This window comes from Salvelinus sp. IW2-2015, linkage group LG4q.1:29 (genome assembly GCF_002910315.2).
Source record: "Salvelinus sp. IW2-2015 linkage group LG4q.1:29, ASM291031v2, whole genome shotgun sequence".
Lineage (NCBI taxonomy): Eukaryota > Metazoa > Chordata > Actinopteri > Salmoniformes > Salmonidae > Salvelinus > Salvelinus sp. IW2-2015.
Window position 1 is genome coordinate 88111483 of NC_036842.1, and position 27213 is coordinate 88138695.

The 27213-nt window shown below is 44.0% G+C and overlaps 1 protein-coding gene across 3 annotated transcripts in view; it reads right to left on the reverse strand.

Annotated features, from left to right (window-relative positions):
- Positions 1-27213, reverse strand: part of ckap5 (cytoskeleton associated protein 5) — a 41037-nt gene that overhangs the window by 3011 nt on the left and 10813 nt on the right. For 2 of the 3 annotated variants that reach the window (XM_023986056.2, XM_023986057.2), the window contains exons 16-38: positions 27113-27205; positions 26708-26893; positions 25612-25706; positions 25255-25438; positions 21653-21795; positions 21280-21454; positions 21003-21116; positions 20658-20786; positions 20252-20446; positions 17970-18102; positions 15654-15754; positions 14575-14697; positions 13938-14090; positions 12998-13201; positions 4762-4897; positions 4226-4419; positions 3399-3595; positions 2854-2877; positions 2340-2513; positions 1727-1847; positions 1114-1293; positions 694-881; positions 418-493 (exon numbers count right to left, since the gene is read on the reverse strand). In XM_023986056.2, the coding sequence (XP_023841824.1) occupies positions 418-493; positions 694-881; positions 1114-1293; positions 1727-1847; positions 2340-2513; positions 2854-2877; positions 3399-3595; positions 4226-4419; positions 4762-4897; positions 12998-13201; positions 13938-14090; positions 14575-14697; positions 15654-15754; positions 17970-18102; positions 20252-20446; positions 20658-20786; positions 21003-21116; positions 21280-21454; positions 21653-21795; positions 25255-25438; positions 25612-25706; positions 26708-26893; positions 27113-27205 (3318 nt within the window). The remainder of the gene's footprint in view (positions 1-417; positions 494-693; positions 882-1113; positions 1294-1726; positions 1848-2339; positions 2514-2853; positions 2878-3398; positions 3596-4225; positions 4420-4761; positions 4898-12997; positions 13202-13937; positions 14091-14574; positions 14698-15653; positions 15755-17969; positions 18103-20251; positions 20447-20657; positions 20787-21002; positions 21117-21279; positions 21455-21652; positions 21796-25254; positions 25439-25611; positions 25707-26707; positions 26894-27112; positions 27206-27213) is intronic. The other variant, XM_023986058.2, reaches the window with a different exon arrangement.

A 27213-nucleotide genomic window follows, 5' to 3' on the forward strand; every position in this document is an offset into this window, starting at 1 on the left:
TGGGGGGAAAAAATAGACAGTTCCAATTGCAATATTAAATCGATCCTTTGACGGCAAGTATTCATTTGTAAAAAATATAAATAATAATTGGTAGTCGGCTGTACCTGTGCCAAAACTCAGGTATTTTTCATTCTATAGCTTTGTTCTCCATTTTATTTTTAAATAGTGAGCCAACATGTTTTCAGCACTCATTTTCTCATGCTCTCTGCAGCAGACACATAGTGAGCAATGTTTGTAACATCAAATTGCAATAAATCGCAATACATAGAATCACGAGAACCACAATACACATCGTATCAGCACCTGAGTATCGTGATAATATATTGTGAGGTCCCTAACAATTCTCAGCCCTAATAGTATGTAAAACGACAAAAGTAAACTCTCCCACAAGAAAATATAGTGAAACAGTGATATTACCTTCATGACCAGTTCAGAGAACATAGGTGACCCTGAAGAAGTGGTAAGACTGTCCTGTAGCAGCACCAGAAGAGCGCTGCAGAGAGATAGAACAGAGACTCTGTATAAACACTAGATACTGGAACTCACTGGAAACTCCAACATATACAATCAGGAAACGTAGGATTTGTTTGGGGGTAGGTATATTTCAATATGAATAAAAAAGTAGAAATTCCTTATTAAACCAGGAAGAAAAATGACATCCCCGTCAGTCTCAGAGAGTGAGTGGAATCTGACCTGAGGATGTTGGTCTGGTCAGACTTCTCCAGTACTCTGACCACCAGCAGGTTGACAGAGCGGATGAGCTGCTGTCCGTCCTCGATGTCCTCCACCCGGGCATCCAGCATCAGGGTGATCAGACCGTGCATCAGGTCCTTCAGCACGCCCATCGACGCCTCCCGTGCAAGGCTCTCTATAGAGAACAGCTACAGGAGACAGACCCAGTACAGGGACACAGATGTCAACACCAGTCTACTAAGCCTACTCAGGTGTGCTTGGCTAAAAACGTTTGGTAAAATGTTTTAATAAATACAATGACAAAGAACAATTCCTTTATAATTTCTCTCTAGAAAGATCTGCCAGGATACACAGACAATCCTCAGGCCTTAAATGGTCAAACAGAACCCCCTAGTGGTGTTCATGTGTAGTCACACTCACTGAGAGCATGTTGCCGATGATGCAGCTGTAGAGCTTGAAGATGTCCTTCTTGTCGAGGCGCTCGTCAGCCATGTGTGTGTTGTAGATGAGGCGCAGCTGCATGAAGGTAGCGATGAGGAACTGGTCAATGTGACCTGACATGGCATCTGCTTTGTCCTCCTGCCTCAACACCTCGTCAATCTGGGGGAGGCACAAGGGTTACAGAGAGACAGAGAATCCCACACCACACACACTTTGGTACTGTCGTTATCAACCGTTTACTCTCTCCTAACCAGAGCAGAGTACCTCAGGTAAATAGATGGGTGTTAAGAGGTTACCTTACTTCCATTTCTTGTGGTTGTTATTGTGAGAGCTTGGTTGAATAGGATTTCTAATGTATTCATTACACATTGCAAAAAAAAAAGAGCTGAGGTTTATAGTTGAAGAGTAAAGCCTGGTATTTCCCCAGTGAGTGATGTTGCTATGCCTCAGTGGAGGCGGCTGAGGGGAGAACGGCTCATAATGTCTAGAACGGAGCAAATGGAATGGCATCAAACACCTGGACACCATGCGTTTGATACCATTCCACTGATTCTCCCCAACTAAGGTGCCACCAACCGAGTCAATGATGTACCTGAGCCAGAGCCTGGATGCTGGTGTTGATGTCGCCACTGGCCACCTGGGAGATGACAAAGTTGATGGTGGACGCAGTACTGTTGTGGAGGTCGTCAAAGTGGGGCGACACAGAGCGGATCCTGAGGGAACACAAGCAACTCACACCTTATATAACCATGTGTCTTATGAGATCTCTCGTGATGATTAGTCTTATGATGACGGGGTCATTAAGTCTCTTGCACTCAACATCAACACACATCTCTCCCAGCCAGCTAAGAACACAGCTATTTCAGAACAAAGTAATAAAGTTTGCAGACAGATCTCCCAACCTGTGTTGGTAGCGTATTAGGGCTCAGGGTAGCCAGGGGAGAGTATCCGGGCAGCCGGGGGAGAGTACCAGGGCAGCCGGGGGAGAGTACCAGGGCTGCTCAGGGCAGCCGGGTAGAGTACCAGGGCTGCTCAGGGCAGCCGGGTAGAGTACCAGGGCTGCTCAGGGCAGCCGGGTAGGAGTATCAGGGCTGCTCAGGGCAGCCGGGTAGAGTACCAGGGCTGCTCAGGGCAGCCGGGTAGAGTACCAGGGCTGCTCAGGGCAGCCGGTAGAGTATTAGGGCTCAGGGCAGCTAGACACTTACTTGGGCTCTGGCATCATGATGGGCTCCAGCAGTTCTTCCAGTTTGTGTTGGACCAGGTCAGGCAGCTCACTGACCCGCGTGTGGTCGTTCTCAATCATGTCTAGATCCAGCTGAAACTCCTTGGGGATAGAGGGGTGTGAGTGTTCCCGTTCTGCGTTCTGAGCCCGCGCTTGGCTGGTGGAGGGAGGACAGAAGAGGATCATTCAGAATCAGAACCATGTCATGGAAACCAACATGGACAGAGAGGCAGGCAGGCAGCACACAATAGCTCTGTTCCAATATCCCCCACAAGCCTACTACTTAGAATGCATGCCCAAAACATTGCGGTTTGCTAGTATGGACACTGGAAGGTTACCATGGACACATTAAGACAGTTACAACAAACGAGGAGGGGAGGACACAGTAAATGAACTACTTAGTTTAGACTGGTGAGTGTTACATTACAGCCCCATTCTGAGTGCTTCTGGAGGAGAGCAGAGGCCACACTGTCTGGGAGAGGCTCGGCGGTACTCACATCCTATATGTGCGATACATTATTCTGTCCATGGAGAGCAGAGCAGCGATAAGAAAAGAGCAATTATAAAGGAGAAGAGAGGCTCTGGATTAAGAGACCACACCATGCAACGATACTGGGAAAACTAAAGGGTGACTGACCAGCAAACACGTGGAATTTTCTAATTGGTTCAAGTTAGGTTTGAGGTTTGCGTCAGGGGTTTGTTCAAGGTTAGGGTCGCCCACATTGGACTGTCAATGAGTTGCAGGCCAGTCACATGCGTTTAGTTGTACCCAATGAAACATAGGTTAGAGCAAGAGGAAAGACATTCAAGAAACATTGAGGAAGAGCATTAAGATATTTTTACCAGGGTTTGTAGATAGGTCTTAAGACATGGACAGAATTTCTTTACCATGAATGTTAGTAATGGTAAAAGTGGTACTATCTAGTAGATCACCAGACTTAAGTATAGTAAAAACCCCATAGGCAGGTTTGTTAGGAGAGAGAGCCATGCTGTGGCAGGTAGTTGAGGAGGCACTAGGCCAGGGACTTGACCCTTCCCATACTTGAGCTTGTTGGGCACATCCTCCTGAGGTTGCTGAGCAGGCTTCCTCATGAAGGTAGCGTTGGGGTTGGAGGGGTGATCTCTCTGGGGCCTCTCTCTCTCTGCAGCCTGTCTGTTGGGTGGTGGGGCAGCTGCCGGGGTCTTCTTAGCCGAGCGCTTGACCCTCTCCTCTAACATACTCATCTCCTTCTCAGACAACTGCAGGATAAAGACAGGATGTTTGAGATTAACACCGGAGATGATATATCCAGAGGGGTCTAGTCCAAAGCAGGATAGTAAATTGGCCAACTTTGATAAACATTCAGATATTAATGGTTCATTAATAAATTAAATGGTTGTTGGTTGAAACAGTCCATGCCCATTTCAAGCATATCTACATCTTAAAATGTATTCATTCCAGAAGATTTAAGCAAGTTAGCTGGTTAACTCATTGATCCTGCGTTGTGACATACCCTCTATTGTACTGAAGTTTACACTGTGTACAAAACATTATGAACACCTTCCTAATATTGAGTTGCGCGTTGCAGTTCTTGACACTCAAACTGGTGCGCTTGGCACCTACTACTATACCCCATTCAAAGTCACTTCCATTTTTTGTCTTGCCCATTCACCCTCTGAAGTGCACACATACACAATCCATGTCTCAAGGCTTGAAACTCATTCTTTAACCTGTCTCCTTCCCTTCATCTACACTGATTGAAGTGGATTTAACAAGTGACATCAATAAGGGATCATAGTTTTCACCTGGTCAGTCTGTGTCATGGAAAGAGCAGGTGTTCCTAACGTTTTGTACACTGTTTCAGTACATTGTACTAGCGAGTAGCTTACATTGCCAATGAGTTTGTAGACTTGGTCGCCACAGACGTTGTACACAGTCACCACTGTGTTAAGGGCAGCGTTGCGTACTGAGTTGTCCCTGTCTCCGATGTGAACAGCGATCTCTTTCAGGGACTTGGCCGGTGTTGGCTGACAGACGTTCATCCCATAGTTTTCTATCAGACAGCCCAGCTCCTCAAGACATTCTGGGGAAATAAAGGGAGAGATGGATGGTAAGATCTGGAGCTTTTCTGACAGGAACGTCACACTTCAGGTATTCAGACAGTTTCCCCAAACACAGATTAAGCTTAGTCTTAGATAAAAACATATTTTAATATTCCCCCCATAAAATGGAATAGCTTTTATCCAGGACTAAGCATAATCTGTGTCTGGGAAACTAGCCCCATAGAGTATTTATTAAGAACCTGAAGTTCTTACAATGAATTACAACATTTCTGACACAATCACTTACTGTAATGAATTCTATAACCTGTTTTAGTCCTTATAGCCTTGGTCAACCTCAGTCACAACTAAAATCTCTTTCTTACCAGCTCTCTGTTTGGAGTTCTTGGACTTGGTCCCGTCCATGAGGAATGGGAAGACTTTGCTGGCAGGGTAGACCTTACACAACATGGTGAGGATGGCACGCACATCTTTACGCACCACATCCTTCGACTCTCCAACCTGTCAGGTGAAAGAGGGTTACAGATGGCTAGTCAATAGTCATATTAGCATTTGCAGCTTCACCGCGTATCGAACTTTCTACTAAACCTTTCCTTTTTTGTTAAGACGTGTTGTTTTTAATTGAACCTTTATTTAACTAGGCGAGTCCGTTAAGAACAAATTCTTATTTACAATGACGGCCTACTGGGGAACAGTGGGTTAACTGCCTTGTTCAGGGGGCAGAATGACAGATTTTTACATTGTCAGCTCAGGGTTTCGATCTAGCAACCTTTCGGTTACTGGCCCAACGCTCTAACCACTAGGCTACCTGCCACCCAAAATCATACATGAAAACAACTTTTACGGCACAATTCACAGGGGACGCCCTACTTGGAGGACGAGGTAGGAGGGAAACCCTACATGGAGGACGAGGTAGGGGAGACGCCCTACATGGAGGACGAGGTAGGAGGGAAACCCTACATGGAGGACGAGGTAGGGGGGACGCCCTACATGGAGGACGAGGTAGGAGGGAAACCCTACATGGAGGACGAGGTAGGGGGGGACGCCCTACTTGGAGGACGAGGTAGGAGGGAAACCCTACATGGAGGACGAGGTAGGGGGGACGCCCTACTTGGAGGACGAGGTAGGAGGGAAACCCTACATGGAGGACGAGGTAGGGGGTACGCCCCTACTTGGAGGAGCCTAACTTGGCAGGACGCGGTAGGGGACCCTTCTTGGAGACGCGGTAGGGGGGATCCTACCTTGGAGGACTCGGTAGGGGGATTCCTACTTGGAGGACGGGTAGGGGACTCCCCCTACTTGGGAGGGACGCGGTAGGGGACTCCCTATTTGAGGCTGTGGTAAGGTGGACTCTACTGTGGAGATGTGGTAAGGGGACTCCTACTTGGAGGATGGTGGTAAGGGGACTACCTCTGGAGGACGCGGTAAGGGGAACTCCCTACTTGGAGACGCGGTAGGGGGACTCCTATTTGGAGGACGCGGTAGGGGACTCCCTACTTTGGAGGACGCGTAGGGGGCCTCCTACTGGAGAGCGGTAGGGGGGACTCCCTATTGGAGATGTGGTAAGGGGACTCCTACTTGGAGGATGTCGGTAAGGGGACGCCCTACTTGGAGGACGAGGTAGGGGATTCCCTACTTTGGAGGATGAGGTAGGTCTTGGAGGATGAGGTAGGGGGATGGTCACCACCTTTGAGTCAGATCACTTTTGAGTCCAAAAGTCAGCAGAGATTACCGCTCAGATTTAATTTTTTTCAATGGATTAAAAATGTAAGCCTACACATTACCTATAAAAACATAAGCCTATGCTACATTAACCTAAATTCTGTAAGCAATGAGGTTTGTACAGTAAGCTTAGGAATACATTTCTGCATATGTGGCTATGCTTGAATTTACCCTGCCATTGTTCTTCACAGACCATTATGAAATTATATTTTAAAAATTGTAGGTGTATGATAACACTGGTAATACTATGTGTTGTATTACTTGTGAGGGCAGCAGTGAGCATAATAATTCATTTTTTTTCATTTTTACTGGACTGATGGCCTGCATTCTGATGGTCAGTCTGAGAGGGGAGGAGCAGATGCTCTCACCATCCCTCTCTCCCTCTTTCGCGCTGTAGAAAAGGGGGACACGTACTTCCAGCTGATGAGAAACTGACTTGGCACTGCATGATTTGCCTCTGCACCAACTTACACAAGTACACCTCTGACCAGAGGAAGTGAAATATTCCTTGATATAAAAAAGAAACAAGCCGCTAATAATAACAATAAGAAGTCCTTATGGAACACTTCTGTACTCATCCATTACAGCTGAGTGCTGATTGTACTCATTCATTACTGCTGCAGTGCGGTTGTACTCATTCATTACTGCTGCAGTGCTGGTTGTACTCATTCATTACAGCTGCAGTGCTGGTTGTACTCATTCATTACAGCTGCACTGCTGGTTGTACTCATTCATTACAGCTGCATGCTGGTTGTACTATCTCATTACTGCTGCAGTGCTGGTTGTACTCATTCATTACTGCTGCAGTGCTGGTTGTACTCATTCATTACAGCTGCACTGCTGCTGCTTGGTTACTCATGTCTTTACCGCTGCAGCTGCTGGCTTCTGTAACTCATATTGCCTTGGTCTGCTATGAGTTCTACACAAGCTGACAGTGCAGCTGTTGATGAGTAAAATAACAAAGAAGACTGGCAATATCTATACAGAGCCAAGTCTACATGGCACGCTGGGATAGTGTACATGTGAACGACTTTTTCATTTTGCGAAAATGTGTCTTTTTCATACCTGTTATATTTCATCAACTAACGATGGTTTATGGTCAACAGTTTTTTTTGTTTATCAAAAGATTTTCCAAAGTACGATTTTGTCCATGTGCGTTGCAACCGTAGTCTGGTTTTTTTTGGCAGTTTGTGAGAGAGTTGGAGTTATTCTGACTGAGTGAGCGGTATTTTCAGGTTATGTGATATTGGAACTCGTTTTAATATGGATCAATGAAGATTTTTTGTACTGTTTTCTCGCCTTTAAGGTCCTTTTGTTTGTTGTTATGGATTGATTTGCCTTTTGCCACCAGTAGTTATCTGCTAGGGACATAGACGATTCCTTCCTGAGCGGTAGACGGTGTGTGGTCCCCATGGTGTTTATCTTGCATACTATTGTTTTAGGCAGATGAAACGATGGTAACAGTTCAGAGCTTTTGGAATTGCTACCCCAAGGATGGATCGAGACTGTGTGGAGGTTAACACCTTTTTTTTTCTGCGGTCTTGGTGGTTGTTTTTGATTTTTCCATGATGTGAAGGAAGTGCACTGAGTTTGAAGGTAGGCTTAAATACATCCAAGGTCAACATTTTCACTAAGTATCACACACATGACGTATTAGTCTATGAAGCTCTAGACGCAAGACTAATCAGACCACTTTTTCTGTGAGCTTTATCAAGTGTTTAAGGACAGTACTTAGTGATAATGTATTTGACCAATGGAATTGTTGATATAGTCTGAAATATGAACTAGACAGATGAAGATTTCCGTGTTAAAACAATTGTTGGAAAAATTATGTGTTCATGGGAACAAGTAGTGTCTAACGACTTGCCAACTATGGTTTTGTTAACAGATTTGTGGTGGTGAAAAACGGGTTTTAATGACAACCTAAGTGTTTAATTCGCTTAATGTGTTTTTTCATGTCTTGTGTGTGTGTGTGTGTGTGTGTGTGTGTGTGTGTGTGTGTGTGTGTGTGTGTGTGTGTGTGTGTGTGTGTGGTGTGTGTGTGTTGTGTTGTGTGTGTGTGTGTCGTGTGTGTGTGTGTGTGTGTTTGGTGTGTGTGTGTGTGTGTGTGATATTGAAATGGGACATTTTATAGAAATGCTGTATAAGACTATTGGGGGTAATAGACAGTATAAACATATAGTGGTGGGGTGAGGGGTTTGGGTACATGGGGGATGCTTTGGTAGGGCGTTTACGTGATTACCAGCAGTTGTGCTTAGATGTACTGAGTAATGTAATGAAGTATGAGTTAACCATAAAAAGCTCAGGGATGCTGTAAGTTGAACGCAGAGTCACTGACTACGGCTGTATTACAAGGTTCAGAGTAGGAATGCTGTCTTAGGATCAGATCCTCTGTCATGTAATGTATTATTATTATCCTAAAAGGAAAAACCGTCTGTCGGCAACATTCTCAATCAAATATCAATAATGGGCCGGTTTTTGTCGTCCTCAGACTAATAATCCACCAAGCGGTGGGGCCTCTTATAGCACTTTTCCTATCTGATCCTATTTCCGTATTGCTAGAATCCCAGTTCAAGCAAATCGTATTTTAATGTGCAAAGTAATTGTAGTTATAGCTGAGGTTCAGAGGTAGCACATGGTACATTTGCTGTTCTCTTGGAGCTACTTTCGAATTTTTCCTTTTTGTACAAGTGTGCATTGTTTCTAAGTTGCTTTCACTGTTTAAAATCTATGGTGGACACCTTTAATTATTGATTGGGACGTTGTTTTGTATGCATTCATTATGTGTGCATTAGTGCACCCAGGATTGAAGGCAAGCCAAAGTCTCTTATGTAGATACCCATAGACGACTTCTTGGGCAGACACACGGCTAGTAGGTTACACCAGAGGTGGCAAGCTTGAAAACCAAGAATGATTAAAAGCTATTGAACTACTTTGGAGTTTTCAGTGTCTTTCCTTATTTTAATTTTCTATTGCAAGATACGGCTATGGCTGGTGAGGAAAAGTATCATTATTAGCTTTCAAAAATGTTATAGTGAAGACATTCAGAATGTTCTAGTGTTTTGATGACGTGTTTATTGGAGTTATTTTACGGCAAACTCTTCGTCAGATGTGATTATCGTGGGTTTAAGGTAGAGCCGCTTTTGAGGCTTCTTAGGTGTTTTCGTTATCCTATGTAAGGGGGTGCAGTAAAAATACATTAACTAGAGAGAGGGACATAGGTGATTGATAGCTCCACGGTTTAAAATCCCCGGGGTGAGGGATAATTTGGGTTTTCACCTGCTGCAAAGTAAGACGCACGCAGCAGCGCATTTACGCTGACTATAGTTTGACAGACGCTACTTTCTGCGACTGCTGGGATGTGTTATTACTGTTCCCTATGTGGTGGCCCCCAGGTTGGCGTTTTTAGTATGAATATGTTCTGGAGGAGTCTGCAGAGTAGTACTAGCTGGCACAGGCATAGTCATATACATCATAGATTTAAACGAATAAACTTAACGACACTGCTACACTAATGCCTTAACACCTTAACTTAGAAAAGCAATTTTTGTTTTCATGATTTGAACAATATGGTAATTTGTGATTTTCAGCTGGCTACCTAAGGGGTATCGCTCAGTTCTGTCAAGCAAGATCATGATTAAAGTACCTGGATGTATGAATTTGACACAGAGCAAGCAGAAACTAAGGGCTGTGGAAAAAAGTGGAGGGAATTAGGGGTGCATTTGGTATCTGTTTTGTACTAAGAGCAGCATTCCTCACCTCAGTTCATGTGTTGCTTAGGCTCTTCGAGTAATTGGCACATAGGGTTGTTATTTGATTAAGGATTTAGAGATAACTAAAAGCACTTCGTCTACGCGATAGGTGTAGTTATTCTTTGAGGAAGGAGGCATATTGCTAAAGAGAAAGAAGAGGTCAATGATAGGCTGTATCCAAGATGGCACACTATTACTATATGTGACTGCTGTTACTGAGCTAGCGCCATAGGGGTCTATAGATGAAAGAGTACTGTTTTTGCTTGTGAGATGGTTGGGATGGTTGTCTCTATAAAGTTTTGGTATATTGTGATCTATTTCAGGCATTTTATTAAAAGTGGACTGGTTGCTATTTCTCAGCATTTTATAGAAGTAAGCGCTAGCTTATTTTACTTCATGATGTTGTTTTTTAATATATTAACAATGGATCATTAATGGTTTTCTTTAACCCTTTGAAGGTGCAAAAAACTGTAGTGGACTATTGAGGAACTATAAGTAATGAATATATAAGTTTACCTGGTAGATTCACCATACATAAAGTGGGATTGTATTGTCAACTTTTGCTAAAGATAATGCGGATATTATATAAAAAATTGATAAAATGCCAAAATCGGGCAATGTCGTTAGGCCTGTCATAGTATATCGGAATGCTCATTGATGATCATGGTTAGTCTATAGACAAACGTGGAGTTATACTGACATCGTGGTTTGCAGATCCCTGAGTGGCAAAATTCGTAATGTCAATATTTGGAAAAGGATCTGCATCTGTGTTTGAGAGCATTAAGAACAAAAAGGCTGTATATCTACCTGGTTAGTCCAAGATGATCAAAACGGAGACTCATTCGATTGGGTGTTCATAGGGGTGCGTTGCAGATTGAGGTGTAAAGGGTTCAGTTCCACTGGTGTATGGTGTTATTGGTCATAAGAATTTGGTTCCACTAGACATGGGTACGCTGGAATCTGACGGGTTAGATGTGATCCCCTTTAGCAGTGCTTATTACATCGCACTCCGGAGCAAATTCCATCTGGCTGGATGGCTGGTCGGTGTCTTGGTTGTGGTACCGATGTCGCTACAATATCAATATTTTTTTAATAGAGAAAACATCATCTATATTAAATATTATATAAATAGATTAAAAATATAGATTAAAATAATTTTGACCTCAAGATGACTAGTGTTAGGAGTAGTTTGACTTTGGTAGGGACTAGTTGACTACCTGCTTGATTTCTTGTTAATCGGAAGTCTGTATGGCGAAATGATTTCTAGCATTTATTGTGGTTTTTCAGAAGAATATGAAAAGTCAACCCAGTGTACTAGATTTTAAGTGTAGAAATAAAATGTTGGCAACTGAAACAACTATTGGTTAATATTAGTTTATGAAAAGAATTCTCTCATGGAAGAGCTATGTCTTCAGGGTATGATATTGCAAAAAAAGATGTTGGATAATAGGAGAGAGAGTTGGAGGGGGGCGTTGCGGTCTAAAACATGCACGTTCACATCTAATCTCTTTACACGACTGGGCAAATCTTCTGCACCGTTTAGAGTTATCCGGAATGTGTTGAAACTGGTGCAGCGATGAAGGCACAGAAAACTGGAGACTGTTTGGAATTCGAGTTACCAATTGAGAGCTAAGCCGGTAGGACTCGTTGATCGTGTATTAGACTTAACGGAGGAGACTTTTAACACGTGAGCGCCGGAGGTTGCGAGAGCCGTGAATGAACCAACTGCAACTCCCGCGGTGATATTCATGGAGACGCAAAAGAAGTCATTAAGAGTATAAGCAGACAATGATATAATATGTCCTAATCATCCGATTCGAGTTTGAAAGCTAAATGGTGGTTGATGAGATGTTTTAGGTATTGATGAGTGTTTTTGGTGCATCATGAGTCAGCTTTCACTCTGAGGGGAAGAGCTGAACGTGAACCTAAGACACTCGTATGCTTGAGCTGGTCATGAGATGGATCTAGTGGTATAGATACTATGCAGTCAGTATTTACAGCTTAGTGAACTGCATGGTAGTTGAATATCACTCTCATAATTACGCTGCAAGGGCTGCGGCATAGGTATAATCTCTTCGAATTTGACGAGTCATCGCACTAGCGATGGATTGGGGCTGCATAGTTTCATGTACGCAGTTAGCATCTGCGCTTGGTAGCCTTGCTCATATACATTGTACAGCTGCACTGCTGGTTGTATCATTCATTACAGCTGCAGGGTGCTGGTTGTACTCATTCATTACAGCTGCAGTGCTGGTTGTACTCATTCATTACAGCTTGCAGTGCTGGTTGTACTCATTCATTACAGCTGCAGTGCTGGTTGTACTCATTCATTACAGCTACTGCTGGTTGTATATTCATTACAGCTGCATGCTGGTTGTACTGCTTATTACAGCTGCAGTGCTGGTTGTACTCATTCATTACAGCTGCAGTGCTGGTTGTACTTCATTCTACAGCTGCAGTGCTGGTTGTACTCATTCACTTACAGCTGCAGTCTGGTTGTACTCATTCACTACAGCTGCAGTGCTGGTTGTACTCATTCACTAAGCTGCGATGCTGGTTGTATAATTCATTACAGCTGCAGTGCTGGTTGTACTCATTCATTACAGCTGCAGTGCTGGTTGTACTCATTCATTACAGCTGCAGTGCTGGTTGTAGAGTGAGTGGAAGTAGGGAGAATACACATGTGTTGACAGTGCTGAATAACAACTTAAACATGAAAAACAGCATCTATTTGCTGTATTCATTGAGTCACTAGTCATGGTTTTAAAAGTTTAGAAAACTCACAGTATCAACTTTGCTGTGTGTTCGAGGGTTCTTTTCACAGCCTATGACTTGAGGAAACTGTACAGTCACGGTGATCTGAGCTATCGGATTGGCCAGCGGTAGGTGCACTTGATTTGCTCCCGTGGCCTGCCGGGTATGCAGAGTTATACTTTCAGGACCATGAAATGGTTCATAATGGGAATACCTTTCTTTCCAGGCACTAGGACTGCTGAATCAAGTACACCAACCGCCAGCAGCGCAAACCCCCCCCAAAAAAGGAACGCAAGGCTTTATCGTTGTTTTTTTTACAGAAATGTTTGGTGATCGACCAGTTGGTGACCACTGAGGTAGGGGAATTACTTACTTTGAGGATGAGGTAGGGAATGAAGGAGGAGGCCTCGTATTCATTGAGGTGGTAGTTCTCTCTACTCAGTGTGGGGAAGAGCTGCTTGAGGTACTCCAGCACCTTCATCAGCACAGTGCTGTTGGTCTCAAAGAAACGCAGCGTGAACCACTTCAGGATCAGGTCCAAGCAGCTGACTGTGCCCTCAAGCTCATCCTCCATTCGCTACAGAGTGGAAACATAAGATTGTAGTCAGTCAAGTAAACAAGCAACTCCCTTAGGTTTCTAAGAAACACTAATGGTTTTGGTCTAAGAGAAACTAAAAAACAAGACTCATAAAAAAAAAAAATAATAATATAAAAATTTCCTCCCCAATTTCGTGGTATCCAATTGTTAATAGTTACTATCTTGTCTCATCGCTACAACTCCCGTACGGGCTCGGGAGAGACGAAGGTCGAGAGCCATGCGTCCTCCGAAACACAACCCAACCAAACCGCACTGCTTCTTAACACAGCGCACATCCAACCCGGAAGCCAGCCGCACCAATGTGTCGGCGGAAACACCGTGCACCTAGCGACCTGGTCAACGCGCACTGCGCCCGGCCCGCCACAGGAGTCGCTAGTGCACGATGAGACAAGGATATCCCTACCGGCCAAACCCTCCCTAACCTGGACGACGCTAGGCCAATTGTGCGTCGCCCCACGGACCTCCCGGTCGCGGCCGGCTGCGGCCTTAGACCACTGCGCCACCCGGGAGGCAAGATTCGATTTTTGAAGCCTTTTACACTCTTCAGACTCAAACAACAAAAGCGGTTATGTACAGAGTGCAGGTCCCTATTGCTAAAGAGATTATCTCAGTAACACACACCTGTATAAATAAAGGTTCAAGAAAAAAAGAACACACTCAACCAAGGGCTCCATCTAATCATTAGTGCGTTTCACTGTCTCCTACAGGTTCTCACCTCTCCCATGACCCCGATAGCCTTGACCTGGCGTTGGAAGTCAGAAGCATGGAAGAGCTCGTCCTGGAGCCATCTGGCGAAGCAGCTGGACATCTGAGTCTTTAGCTGATCCACGTACTCATCCCGCGGGGTCTGGAAGTTCCACTTCAACACCTGCATCACAAGTTAGATGATTATCATTAGTCAAGAATTATAAAATCAGCATTCTTATTCACATGACAAGTTATTTCTTGTTCAGCAAGAAAGGTTTTCAATGTAAATAAGAATTTGTTCTTAAATTATTTGCCGGGTTAAATAAAAGGATAAAATAAAACAATATTTTCCTTTACACTTTTGCAGGGCTCCCTTGCAAAAGAGACTTTGCTCTCAGTGGGACTTCAAGCTTAAATAAAGAGTTAAAATGTCTTGCTCAGTTAACAGTCTTATCCTGGGCATCCAGAAAACACTGTCAGGGAGCAGATGAAACATGACTGTCCTTTATAGAAACCTCTAGCTTCCATCTCACTGCACAATTTATTTAGATGTTTTATTTAACCAGAGAAGTCACATTGAGATGTACATCTCTTATTCAAGTGATTACAAAGAGACATCTCCCACACTCCTTTTATCAAAAGTGAAAAGGTCAAAGGTGACGTGCCTTCAGCCCTTTCTCTTCCTTTATCCTCTGCTCCTTGCCATTGGGGACCAGGATGAAGATGACACCAGACCGGTCCTCCTCATCCTTGGCCTTCGTGACCGGGGCCTTCTTCCCAAGCACACCCTGAAGACGGGACGGGGGAGAGAGATGGGGAGGCACAGAAATATCATCATTACAAGATCCAAAGGTAGATAAAAGCTAAAGGGTTGTGCTCAGAATATGTGGTAGAGGTTTAAAAGACAGAAACATTACTACAACATGTAAAGCTATATATAAAAGCTGTAAAACTCATGTATAGCGTGGTCAGACAAAGACAAAAGGTTAAGACAACACCAAAACACCATCCTCTTCATAATGTAAAGAGCTTTGTGATTTCAGCCTGTAAATGAAAAAGCACTACACACTAACCATATTTTTCACCAAAATTACAAAGATGAATATAAAGCTAGATTTAAAATTCTTAGATATTGTGCAACGCCTTGGACAGAGCGCAGAGCCTCAACAGCCGACGCAAGGCTCCACCCAGTTAGTCATTCCTGAGTCACACATTAGTAACACAGAGGTGCTTGAATCCGAACATGTACATGCTGGCTGCTAGGCTTCCCCTTTGTAAGTCTTTTAGGACTACTGACTATCTTTATATGAGCTCGCAACAGATTCCTGGGGGGGCGTTCTATTAAATGCTAAATTAAATATCAACTTCACAGAGAGAAAAGCTGGCACACTGTAGGAGTTTGGTGTGCCGAGAGCTGAATGAGATGGGACTGAAATGAGATGGGACTGAAATGAGATGGGACTGAAATGAGATGGGACTGAAATGAGATGGGACTGAAATAGATGGGACTGAAATGAGATGGGACTGAAATGAGATGGGACTGAAATGAGATGGGATTGAAATGAGATGGGACTGAAATGAGATGGGACTGAAATGATATTTTCATGACATTGGCAAGTAAGATTCCCAGGGACTGGAGACGTACATTATCAGTCCAACTATATGTGGAACAATGCATCAAATGTAACTACATGGTCCCTGACAAATAAACTTAATACAAAAGAAAAGCTGAATAAATGCATACCTTTTTGGCTGCTCCAGGCTTGACCACTTTCTTAGACTTAGTCTCAGGCTCAGGATCGTCATCATCATAGTCATCAATGACAGGTTTAGGTTTAGACGGACCTGTATAAAAAACAACAGTGGTCAGGAAGTTCTCTCTGTCCACACTAATATATATACATATAGATATATAAATAAATAAAATATATATAAATAAATAAAACAGACTAAACCTACATCTTACAAGACAGGTTATGAGGCCAAGGGAGCTAGGCGGTGTCAGAGGAAAGCCCCAAGAAATTGTCAACAACTACAGCCACCCAAGTCATAGACTGTCCTCTCTACCACAGCACGGCAAGCGGTACAGGAGCACCAAGTCTGGGACCAAAAATCTCCTGAACAGCTTCTACCCCCAAGCCACAAGTCTGCTGAAAAGTTAATCAAATGGCTACCCAGACTATTTGCATTGCCCCTCCACCCCTTTTTTTTGGCACTGGCTCTATGCACACTCACTGGACTCTACCCACACACATGTTCAAAAGTTTTGGGTCACTTAGAAATGTCCTTGTTTTTGAAAGAAAAGCAAAAAAAATTGTTCATTAAAATAACATCAAATTGATCAGAAATACAGTGTAGACATTGTTAATGTTGTAAATGACTATTGTAGCTGGAAACGGCAGATTTGTAATTTTTTTAATGGAATATCTACATAGGCATACAGAGGCCCATTATCAGCAACCATCACTCCTGCGTCCAATGGCACGTTGTGTTAGCATCAAAGTTTATCATTTTAAAAAGGGTAATTGATCATTAGAAAACCCTTTTGCAATTATGTTAGCACAGCCTCACAAGTCCTCAACTGGCAGCTTCATTAAATAGTACCCACAAAACACCAGTCTCAACTGTGAAGAGGCGACTCCGGGATGCTGGCCTTCTAGGCAGAGTTCCTCTATCCAGTGTCTGTGTTCTTTTGCCCATCTTAATATTTTATTTTTATTGGCCAGTCTGAGATATGGCTTTTTCTTTGCAACTCTGCCTAGAAGGCCAGCCTCACAGAGTCGCCTCTTCACTATTGAGACTGGTGTTTTGTGGGTACTATTTAATGAAGCTGCCAGTTGAGGACTTGTGAGGCATCTGTTTCTCAAACTAGACATTCTAATTAGAGTACATTCTAATGTACTCTTACTCAGTTGTGCACCGGGGCCTCCCACTCTTTCTATTCTGGTTATAGACAGTTTGCACTGTTCTATGAAGGGAGTAGTACACAGCGTTGTACGAGATATTCAGTTTCTTGGCAATTTCTCACATGGAATAGCCTTCCTTTCTCAGAACAAGAATAGACTGACAAGTTTCAGAAGATGTTCTTTGTTTCTGGCCATTTTGAGCCTGTAATCGAACCCACAAATGCTGATGCTCCAGATACTCAACTAGTCTAAAGGCAGACAGATTTATTGCTTTTTTAATCAGACAACAGTTTTCAGCTGTGCTAACATAATCGCAAAAGGGTTTTCTAATGATCAATTATCCTTTTATAATGATAAACTTGATCATTATAAAGCTATGATAAGCTAACACAACGTGCCATTGGAAAACAGGAGTGATGGTTGCTGATAATGGGCCTCTGTACGCCTATGTAGATATTCCATAAAAACAATCAGCCGATTCCAGCTACAATAGTCATTTACAACATTAACAATGTCTCCAGTGTATTTCTAATCAATTTTATATGGACAAAAAAAACAAGTGCTTTTCTTTCAAAAACAAGGACATTTCTAAGTGACCCCAAACTTTTGAGCTGTAGTGCACACACACACACACACTGCTACTTTGTTTATTATCTACCCTGATTGCCTAGTCACTTTTACCCCAACCTGCATGCTCCCTCAATTACCTTGTAACCCTGCACATTGACTCAGTACTCCTTGTATATAGCCTTACTATTTTATTGCGTGACTATTTCCCTTTTTCCTTCTTCTTTGCCAAAAATGTTTATTTCCTTACTTTTTAATTCTGCATTGTTGGGAAAGGGCTCGTAAGTAAGCATTTCACGGTAAAGTCAACATGCATGTTACAAATACCATTTGATTGGATTATTGCTCAAGATTAGAACATTGTAAAGATAGTAACTTCAGCCAGGAGGGGATCTTAGTTGATGTAGCACATGATAAGGAATGTACTGGTGGTAGATAGTGTCCCAAATAGCACCCTATTCCCTACATAATGCACTACTTTTGATCAGAGCTCTATGGAACCTGGTCAAAAGTAGTGCACTTAATAGGGTGCAATTGGGGATGAACACTCATTCATCATTCAGACAGTAACGGAGAGGCAAGCCAACCTGACTTTGCAGCGGGGGCGCCGCCGCTGCTAGACTTGGCTGCGCCAGCTTTGCCAGGTGGTGGAGCAGGCTTGGCTGGCATCACTGCCCGGGCCTTCTCCAGCAGGGCAGACACTGGCTCCTTGGAGGCCGGCTGCAGGGAGAGGAAGACATGGACACACAGAGTCAGATGACAGAACAACAATACCCCAGCCCACTGTCTTCCGAGTCACTACACAATAACAATACCCCAGCCCACTGTCTTCCGAGTCCCACTACCCAATAAACAATACCCCAGCCCACTGTCTTCCGAGTCACTACCAATAACAATACCCCAGCCCACTGTCTTCCAGTCACTACCCAATAACAATACCCAGCCCACTGTCTTCCAAGTCACTACACAATAACAATACCCCAGCCCACTGTCTTCCGAGTCACTACCCAATAACAATACCCAGCCCACTGTCTTCCGAGTCACTACACAATAACAATACCCCAGCCCACTGTCTTCCGAGTCACTACCCAATAACAATACCCCAGCCCACTGTCTTCCGAGTCACTACCCAATAAACAATACCCCAGCCCACTGTCTTCCGAGTCACTACACAATAACAATACCCCAGCCCACTGTCTTCCGAGTCACTACCCAATAACAATACCCCAGCCCACTGTCTTCCGAGTCACTACCACATAAACAATACCCCAGCCCACTGTCTTCGAGTCACTACCCAATAACAATACCCCAGCCCACTGTCTTCCGAGTCACTACCCAATAACAATACCCCAGCCACTGTCTTCCGAGTCACTACACAATAACAATACCCCAGCCCACTGTCTTCCGAGTCACTACCCAATAACAATACCCCAGCCCACTGTCTTCCGAGTCACTACCCAATAACAATACCCCAGCCCACTGTCTTCGAGTCACTACCCAATAACAAATACCCCAGCCCACTGTCTTCCGAGTCACTACACAAAAACAATACCCCAGCCCACTGTCTTCCAGTCACTAACCAATAACAATACCCCAGCCCACTGTCTTCCGAGTCACTACACAATAACAATACCCCAGCCCACTGTCTTCCGAGTCACTACACAATAACAATACCCCAGCCCACTGTCTTCCGAGTCACTACCCAATACCAATACTCCAGCCACTGTCTTCAAGTCACTACCCAATAACAATACCCCAGCCCACTGTCTTCCGAGTCACTACACAATAACAATACCCCAGCCCACTGTCTTCCAAGTCACTACCAATAACAATACCCCAGCCCACTGTCTTCCGAGTCACTACCAATAACAATACCCCAGCCCACTGTCTTCCGAGTCACTACCCAATAACAATACCCCAGCCCACTGTCTTCCAAGTCACTACACAAATAACAATACCCCAGCCCACTGTCTTCCAAGTCACTACACAATAACAATACCCCAGCCCACTGTCTTCCGAGTCACTACCCAATAACAATACCCCAGCCCACTGTCTTCCGAGTCCACTACCCAATAACAATACCCAGGCCCACTGTCTTCCAAGTCACTACCCAATAACAATACTCCAGCCCACTGTCTTCCAAGTCACTACACAATAACAATACCCCAGCCCACTGTCTTCCAAGTCACTACCCAAATAACAATACCCCAGCCCACTGTCTTCCAAGTCACTACACCAATAACAATACCCCAGCCCACTGTCTTCCAAGTCACTACCCAAAACAATACCCCAGCCCACTGTCTTCGAGTCACTACCACAATAACAATACCCCAGCCCACGGAGTCACTACACAATAACAATACCCCAGCCCACTGTCTTCCAAGTCACTACCACTAACAATACCCCAGCCCACTGTCTTCCGAGTCGCTACACAATAACAATACCCCAGCCACTGTCTTCCGACGGTCACTACACAATAACAATACCCCAGCCCACTGTCTTCCAAGTCACTACACAATAACAATACCCCAGCCCATTGTGTTCACACAGATGGCGTCATTCTAACACGAGTGTTGCCATAAACCACTGCACCATCTGACCTAAGACAATGTACTCTAGCCTCAAAATCCAGACTGAATTCATCTCTGTTTTCCACTAGGAATCCAGACTGAATTCAGCTCGGTTTTCCTCTATGAGTTAGTCATTCAAATGTTTTCAAAAGCTATCCAATGAACTTGCCCCTCACCCATCTCTGGTAGATATATTTTAGCCAAGTTATCTTTAATATAGCCTGTCCTAGTCATCTCTTCCATCCATAACACACCTTGAGTTAGTGTGTCTAAGTCATCTCCTCCATGGCATAATGTACCTTCAGTTTGCCAGTGGCCTTCAACATCTTCTCATAGCCCAAGTGCATCATGAAGGTGGGCAGGGCGTCCTGGGCCTTCTTCCTCACGTCTCCGTTGCGGTCCTCCAGACAAATGAACAGGTAGGGCACACACAGCATCAGGTCAGAGGGCACCGTACGCATAGTGGGGAGCTTCTCTGCCAGCCAGCCCAGCACCTAGGGAGAGGGGGGTTACATGGGTCTTTCTCAAACATGGTTGGAGGTATTATGTTTCCCCTTTTTTTAACAGTCCAAATGCCCCCAGTGAATCCACACAATACCCATGACACAGCCATCTAACCACATTGTCAGTACACATTACTGCCAGCTACAAGAGGTAGGCTTTAACAGAGATTCTAAGAGATGACCTGAAGGGCTGTGTTTGTACCTCCTGCCTGAGGAAAGGGTTCTCCCTCTTGAGCTCTTCAGAAAGGTCCTCTCCCTCCAGCCAGTCCTTCATGCCGGTCTGTTCTACCCAGGCCTGCAGGGTTGTCATGGCAGCACCACGCACATTGGTCTACAGGGGAGGAGGGGACACAGAGCGCCAACGCCATTATTCACTCAATCCAATACAGAGAGTGACAAGTGATTCTGACAACTCTACGCTAGTCTATCAATGGTATGAGATTGTTATGCTTGTAATATGTATGCACTATATAATACTCTCTCTCACATTAATCCTAATGCCTACCTATGCCTTTGTGTAGGTATTTTAGAGTAGGATAGTGTTTACCTTACTGTCTCCCAGTACAGTGATGATGGGCATGCCCAGGCTCTTAACATGTTGTTTCAGAGCTGGGCCCATCGCTACGGCTATTTGTTGAAGAATAGTCAGGGTTTGCTGGCACTGGGGAGAGACATAATTCACTGTCAGAAATACCTACAATATGGCAGGACATCTATAAATGATGTTTGCACTGATACTCCAATATCCTGGAGAAAAACAGATCGCTTAAAACGTTGATTTTTTTAATGTCATTGTATCTGTCAGAGCAGAGTCCATTTCTTACCAGGATCTTGTTGGAGTCGTTGAGTCGGCCCTTCAGTGCCATGGGCAGCTCTCCTATACTGGGCTGGATGAACTTGGCCTCAGAGATGACCGCTGCCACCTCATCCAGACCTTCCTTACGGATTTTCCAGTTCTTATCAGCCATCTTATCCACCATGTCTTGTGTGATCTTATCACTGACAGGAGATGAAGAACATAGATTCATAAGGTGAAATAACTAAACCATTTAACATTAAAACCAAAATAGTCCAAGTAGTATAGGACTTTTCACACTGAGCCAGATGAGCCAAACCAATCCAAGCAGAACCACCATACTTGGTGAAAATATGGAACAGTGCTGAGAAGGAGCGGTGAGGTAGTGTGTGAATTCAAACCTGATGTCAGTTCTAGGTAGCAGATCCATGATGTCAGCTGCTCCTCCTCCATCCTCCTCTTGTTCGTCTGCCTCCTCACCGTCCTCCTCTGCTCCTCCTTTCTTGGTTCCTCTGAACGCAGCCGGAGGAGACTGGCCTTGCATCTGAAGAGGCAAAAGCAGCAATATCAGTCACATTGAAAAATATTTACCTGTGCATATAAACATATCTTATATGCCTTCCTGACATCAATCTTATGTTAATCTCAGTTAAACCATAAAGAAAATATTGCGTTATTTGGTCCGATCCTCAATTAGGTTTGGGGGGGTGGTGGTGTTAGAAATGTAGATATCTGGTCTTGCGAAGTCTCCACTAGGGATGCAAATTTCAGTCAATTTTGCTGCTGACTAACTGACCCTCAACAAACGGTTACATTTTTTAAAAAGAAGTAAAATGACGTGACCAACAGAAAATAGTATCAGAGATCTGCGTATAATGACAAGATGTTTAGGTTTCCACCCTAACAATGGCAAGGCGGGAAGGCAGGTGACAAGCTTATGCCCAAAATAAGCCCATAGAAATCGCATTGGGCTTATTTTGGCAAGAGTGAAACCTCTCGCTTCGCTTCTTGCTCCCTGACACTTTGCATGCATACAAGGACTGGATATTTTTCATGAATAGCAAGTCTATCGTCTTACAGTCAAAAAAGCTATAGCCTATTATTGAACAAGCAACTGCTGTCATGAAGCAGCTAATAAATAGAATTCACGGGAAACAGTTCTTTCACGGAAAACACAGTTCTAAATTACACACCTAACGGAGAGCAGTTTCATGTGACAGATACGGAAATCTCCGTTAGAAACGTAGAAAAGGGGGGAATCTAATAGCAACTACTATAATGGGTTGCTAATATGACTAGGATAGTGCCTATGGCTTCTGGACAACAAAAGTAAGTGAATATGAAATCCAATAGAACAGGAGAGAAATGCTGGTTAAAAACTTCTTATGGCTAGGGGGCAGTATTCGGAAGTTCGGATGACTGACGTGCCCAAAGTAAACTGCCTGTTACTCAGGCCCAGAAGCTAGGATATGAATATAATTGGTAGCATTAGATAGAAAACTCTGAAGTTTCTAAAACTGTTAAAATAATGTCAGTGAGTATAACAGAACTGATATGGCGGGCGAAAACCCAGATTCTTTGTTTTTGAGGTCACTGGCCATTCCAATGCTTGTCTATGGGATATTCAAAGGAATTCCTCCCAGATTGCAGTTCCTACGGCTTCCACTAGATGTCAACAGTCTTTAGAAAGGGTTTCAGGCTTGTTTTTTGAAAAATTAGTTAGTAGTTGTAATTTTTCAAGGTGGCTCTCATTTGGACTGTAGTCTTGTGGCGCGCGTGGATGAGGGCGCGCACTTCGTTATTTATCACCGGTATTGAACATACTACATTCCGTCTTAAATTTGATCATTTATTTACATATTAGGGTACCTGAGGATTGATTAGAAACATTGTTTGACTTGTAAACTTCGTCCAAACTGGTAACTTTTGGGATTCCTTTGTCTGCATGTTGAACGAGTGGAACACAATCAAACGCGCCAACTAAACTGACTTTTTTGGGATATAAAGAAGGACTTCATCGAACAAAACGACCATTTGTTGTGTAGCTGGGACCCTTGGGATTGCAAACAGAGGAAGATCTTCAAAGGTAATTGATTTATTTTATCGCTATTTCTGAATTTTTTTAAATCAAAAAGCCTTTTTGAAATCTGACAAAGCGGTTGGATTAACAAGGAGTTAAGCTTTTAAACGATGTAAGACACTTGTATTTTCATGAATGTTTAATATTACGATTTTTGTATTTTGAATACTCTGCAATTTCACCGGATGTTGTCGAGGTGGGGCGCTAGCATCCCACTTAGCCCAAAGAGGTTTTAATGGCATAAGGAAGACTTTAGAAAATAACTGCCTGAACGCTTCTATGGATGGATTTTCACAAGGCTACTTTACTTCAAAGTAAAACGTCCAGCTCGCATTACACTACCCTACCCTGCCTCCAGGTCGCATTACACTACCTGCCCTGCTCCAGGTCGCATTACCTACCCTGCCTCCAGGTCGCATTACACTACCTGCCCTGCCTCCAGTCGCATTACACTACCTCCTGCCTGCCTCCAGGTCGCATTACCTACCCTGCCTCCAGGTCGCATTACCCTACCCTGCCCTGCCTCCAGGTCGCATTACACTACCCTGCCTGCCTCCAGTCGCATTACACTACCTGCCTGCTCCAGTCGCATTACACTACCCTGCCCTGCCTCCGCTCGCATTACACTACCTGCCTCCAGCTCGCATTACACTACCCTGCCTCCAGCTCGCATTACACTACTGCCTCCAGCTCGCATTACACTACCCTGCCTCCAGCTCGCATTACACTACCCTGCCTCCAGCTCGCATTAAACTCCTGCCTCCAGCTCGCATTACACTACCCCTGCCTCCAGCTCGCATTACACTACCCTGCCTCCAGCTCGCATTACACTACCCTGCCTCCAGCTCGCATTACACTTACACCCTGCCTCCAGCTCGCATTACACTACCCTGCCTCCAGCTCATTACACTACCCTGCCTCCAGCTCGCATTACACTACCCTGCCTCCAGCTCGCATTCCACACTACCCTGCCTCCAGCTCGTTTCATTAGCATTACACTACCCTGCCTCCAGCTCGCATTACACTACCCTGCCTCCAGCTCGCATTACACTACCCTGCCTCCAGCTCGCATTACACTACCCTGCTGCTCGCATTACACTACCCTGCCTCCAGCTCGCATTGAAAAGTAGGTGATGTGCTGATAGTCAACAGTAAGCAGACTATAGCCTATGCACCCTAAAGGCAAATGGGATTGCACTTCACCAAAAAAAGAAATGCAACATTTTTGATATAGTGGCCACCAAAGTTAACACGCAAATGCATTTAGAATTGTCATTTGTTGCCAATGACTGGGCTTATAAAAGCAGGTTTCACTCCAGTAACCTACAGGCTTTTTAAGGAGCTACTCTCGTACTGACTGACTGGTGGTAGGCTATTCAGCTCCTCAAACTAGGGTGTGTATGCTGTGATAAATTAAATGCATGACGACAAACAAAAATACATACGCACAAATTTAATTCCACAAAATTATGAAAATAACCTATAGACCATTAGGCATGTATTTTCGGCAGCTAACCGATTAACATCACTAGTCTCCACCCTTGCAAAAGAAAACAGCCCCACCCCGCTGATAATACCGGCTGTTTTTATTCAGGCTGGATATCCCCACCCCCAGTTGGACCACTGCCTTCGCCCAAACCCGATTCGTCGAAATAACCTGTGAAGAAAACCCAAACACTGAACTAATTCTGCTCTTTATCTCATGCAGCCTAAATCCTGATGACAGATCGACGGTACCAGAATGTTTAAATAGTCTGTTCACAAGAGATTCATCTTATGTAGACCGAACAGATCAAAGTTTAAATAAACCTCTAGCTACCAATTTCAAAGAGAGGCCAGTCATTTGGAACAAGGGAAAAAAGACATACATCAAATACTATATTGTTTACTTCACTCAACATGCTGCTCACACGGTTTTCCTACCTTTTCAAACTCATCGTCTATCTGTTTCAGCAGGGCAGGTTTCTCATCCTCGAAGAACATGCGTAGAGGAGCTCCCATGTACAGGTACATGACTCCTAGGAGGGTGATGGCTGCGGTCCTCACCGCAGGGTTGGTTGCTCCCAACGCCGTCTTGACATTGTTGATGAAACCCTTCACATTGATGCTGCAGGGGATACACATTATCAGAAATGTTTATAACACAAAGCATTTTACCTGCAGACTTGTGTTACCACAATGATTTGGTGAATTAAAATATCTAAAATCATAGGACAGTAAAGGCTTTGATACTGTTATTGGTAGATGAATACACTTCCAATAATGGAAAGTAAGACTAACCCAGTAAATCCAAATTCCTTCATGGCATTAGACAACCAGTTGAGGGTTTCAGCTTGATTTTTTGGATTCTTCTGTGCAAAAACCATGGAGACCACCTGAGGGATGAAGCACATTAGTGAAAAACTATGCGATGTCCATGAAAGTCCTGGGAACGTCCTAAAAAGGTCCTGACATGGTCCTCAGTGATATCCTGGGAACGTACAGGGAACTAAACAAAGGTCCCACAGAGAATGTTCCCTTAGGACCATCAGGCGACGTTCTTAGAGAAAGTGGAATCATATCTATAAACCAGTAACCCTCTTTCATGTTGTCTGCCTTGGACCCTATCCCAGTCAAACCATTACAGACCAGGGACCGGTTGAAAAAAAAAAATAAGGCCCATGACTGAAACTTAAGAGGATCTCAGTTTGATTGGTTGGGGCCAAGTTAAACTCCCTTTCATGTAAGAAAGTCATGACCATCATCATGCTTTTAGGGAAAAATTATAATTTTGTACATGTACATGAGCCCCATAGTTGACCTATGACCTAGTCTGCTAGTTGCAGTGTGTTCTATGCAAGGTAAATATTCCTCTCAAGGTTCAAGTCGCGAGAGCCATAAGAGGGGAAACGTAGTCTCTGATTTAGTTTCATTAACACCGTTACATGGCAAAGATAGTAGCACTGGAAAGTTCTAAAGTATCGGCTTTGAATGACTTTGCCAGCAACTACAGTAGGCTACACACTGCTGTCTGAGTTGAGCGCCGCTGTGATGTCCATTATAGACTATTTAATGACATTGATCAGAACATCGGAGCGTCATCAACAATCCTGCATGTCAGTTCAGTGCACACATTGTAACAGAAAAATGAAATATTTGGGAATATATATATATATTGTAGAACAGACATATGACATACTAATCTCCAAACCAGTCCTGGGACCGCTGTGATATATATCCTACTTGTGTTCTCATATTTCTTAGTCTTGTTCTTTTCATTCAAAAACAGTCTACCATAACAGCAGTATCATTTATATTTACATTTAAGTCATTTAGCAGACGCTCTTATCCAGAGCGACTTACAAGTTGGTATCATAAACAAATAGTGACAACAGACCTGTTCAGCAGTCCAGGGGAGGGAGCAGGCCTCGGCAGTAGCAGTCAGGCCCTCCTTAGCTTTACCCCCACACTTCACATCTCCTATTTTATCAACCAAGCCGTCCAGCACCACAAAGGCAGACGTCTTGGAGAAGGAGCCCTTCTGGGCTATCAGACCCACAATGTGGAGCTTCATCTGCATCACCTGAACAAACCCAAGAGCCAAAAGTCAGTTATGAAGACAGAGCCATGTGGGTGGATCCATCTAGTGAATACGTTTTTCTTTCTACACGCATCCAAAATAATGACAGGAGCTGGACAAAAACAAGGTCCAATACCAAAAAAAGAGACTGTCCACTAAAATATATACTTGTTGGTGATACTTCCATTTTATCGGTAAGTGTTTAAAGTGTGTATACTGTACCTGGAAGTTAGTCTCTTTCCAGCCTGGTTTCTTGGCCAGCATCCTGACCAGAGCCTGGCATGGCATCTCATTCTTGTCCATCTGCTCCACAGCCTGATGAC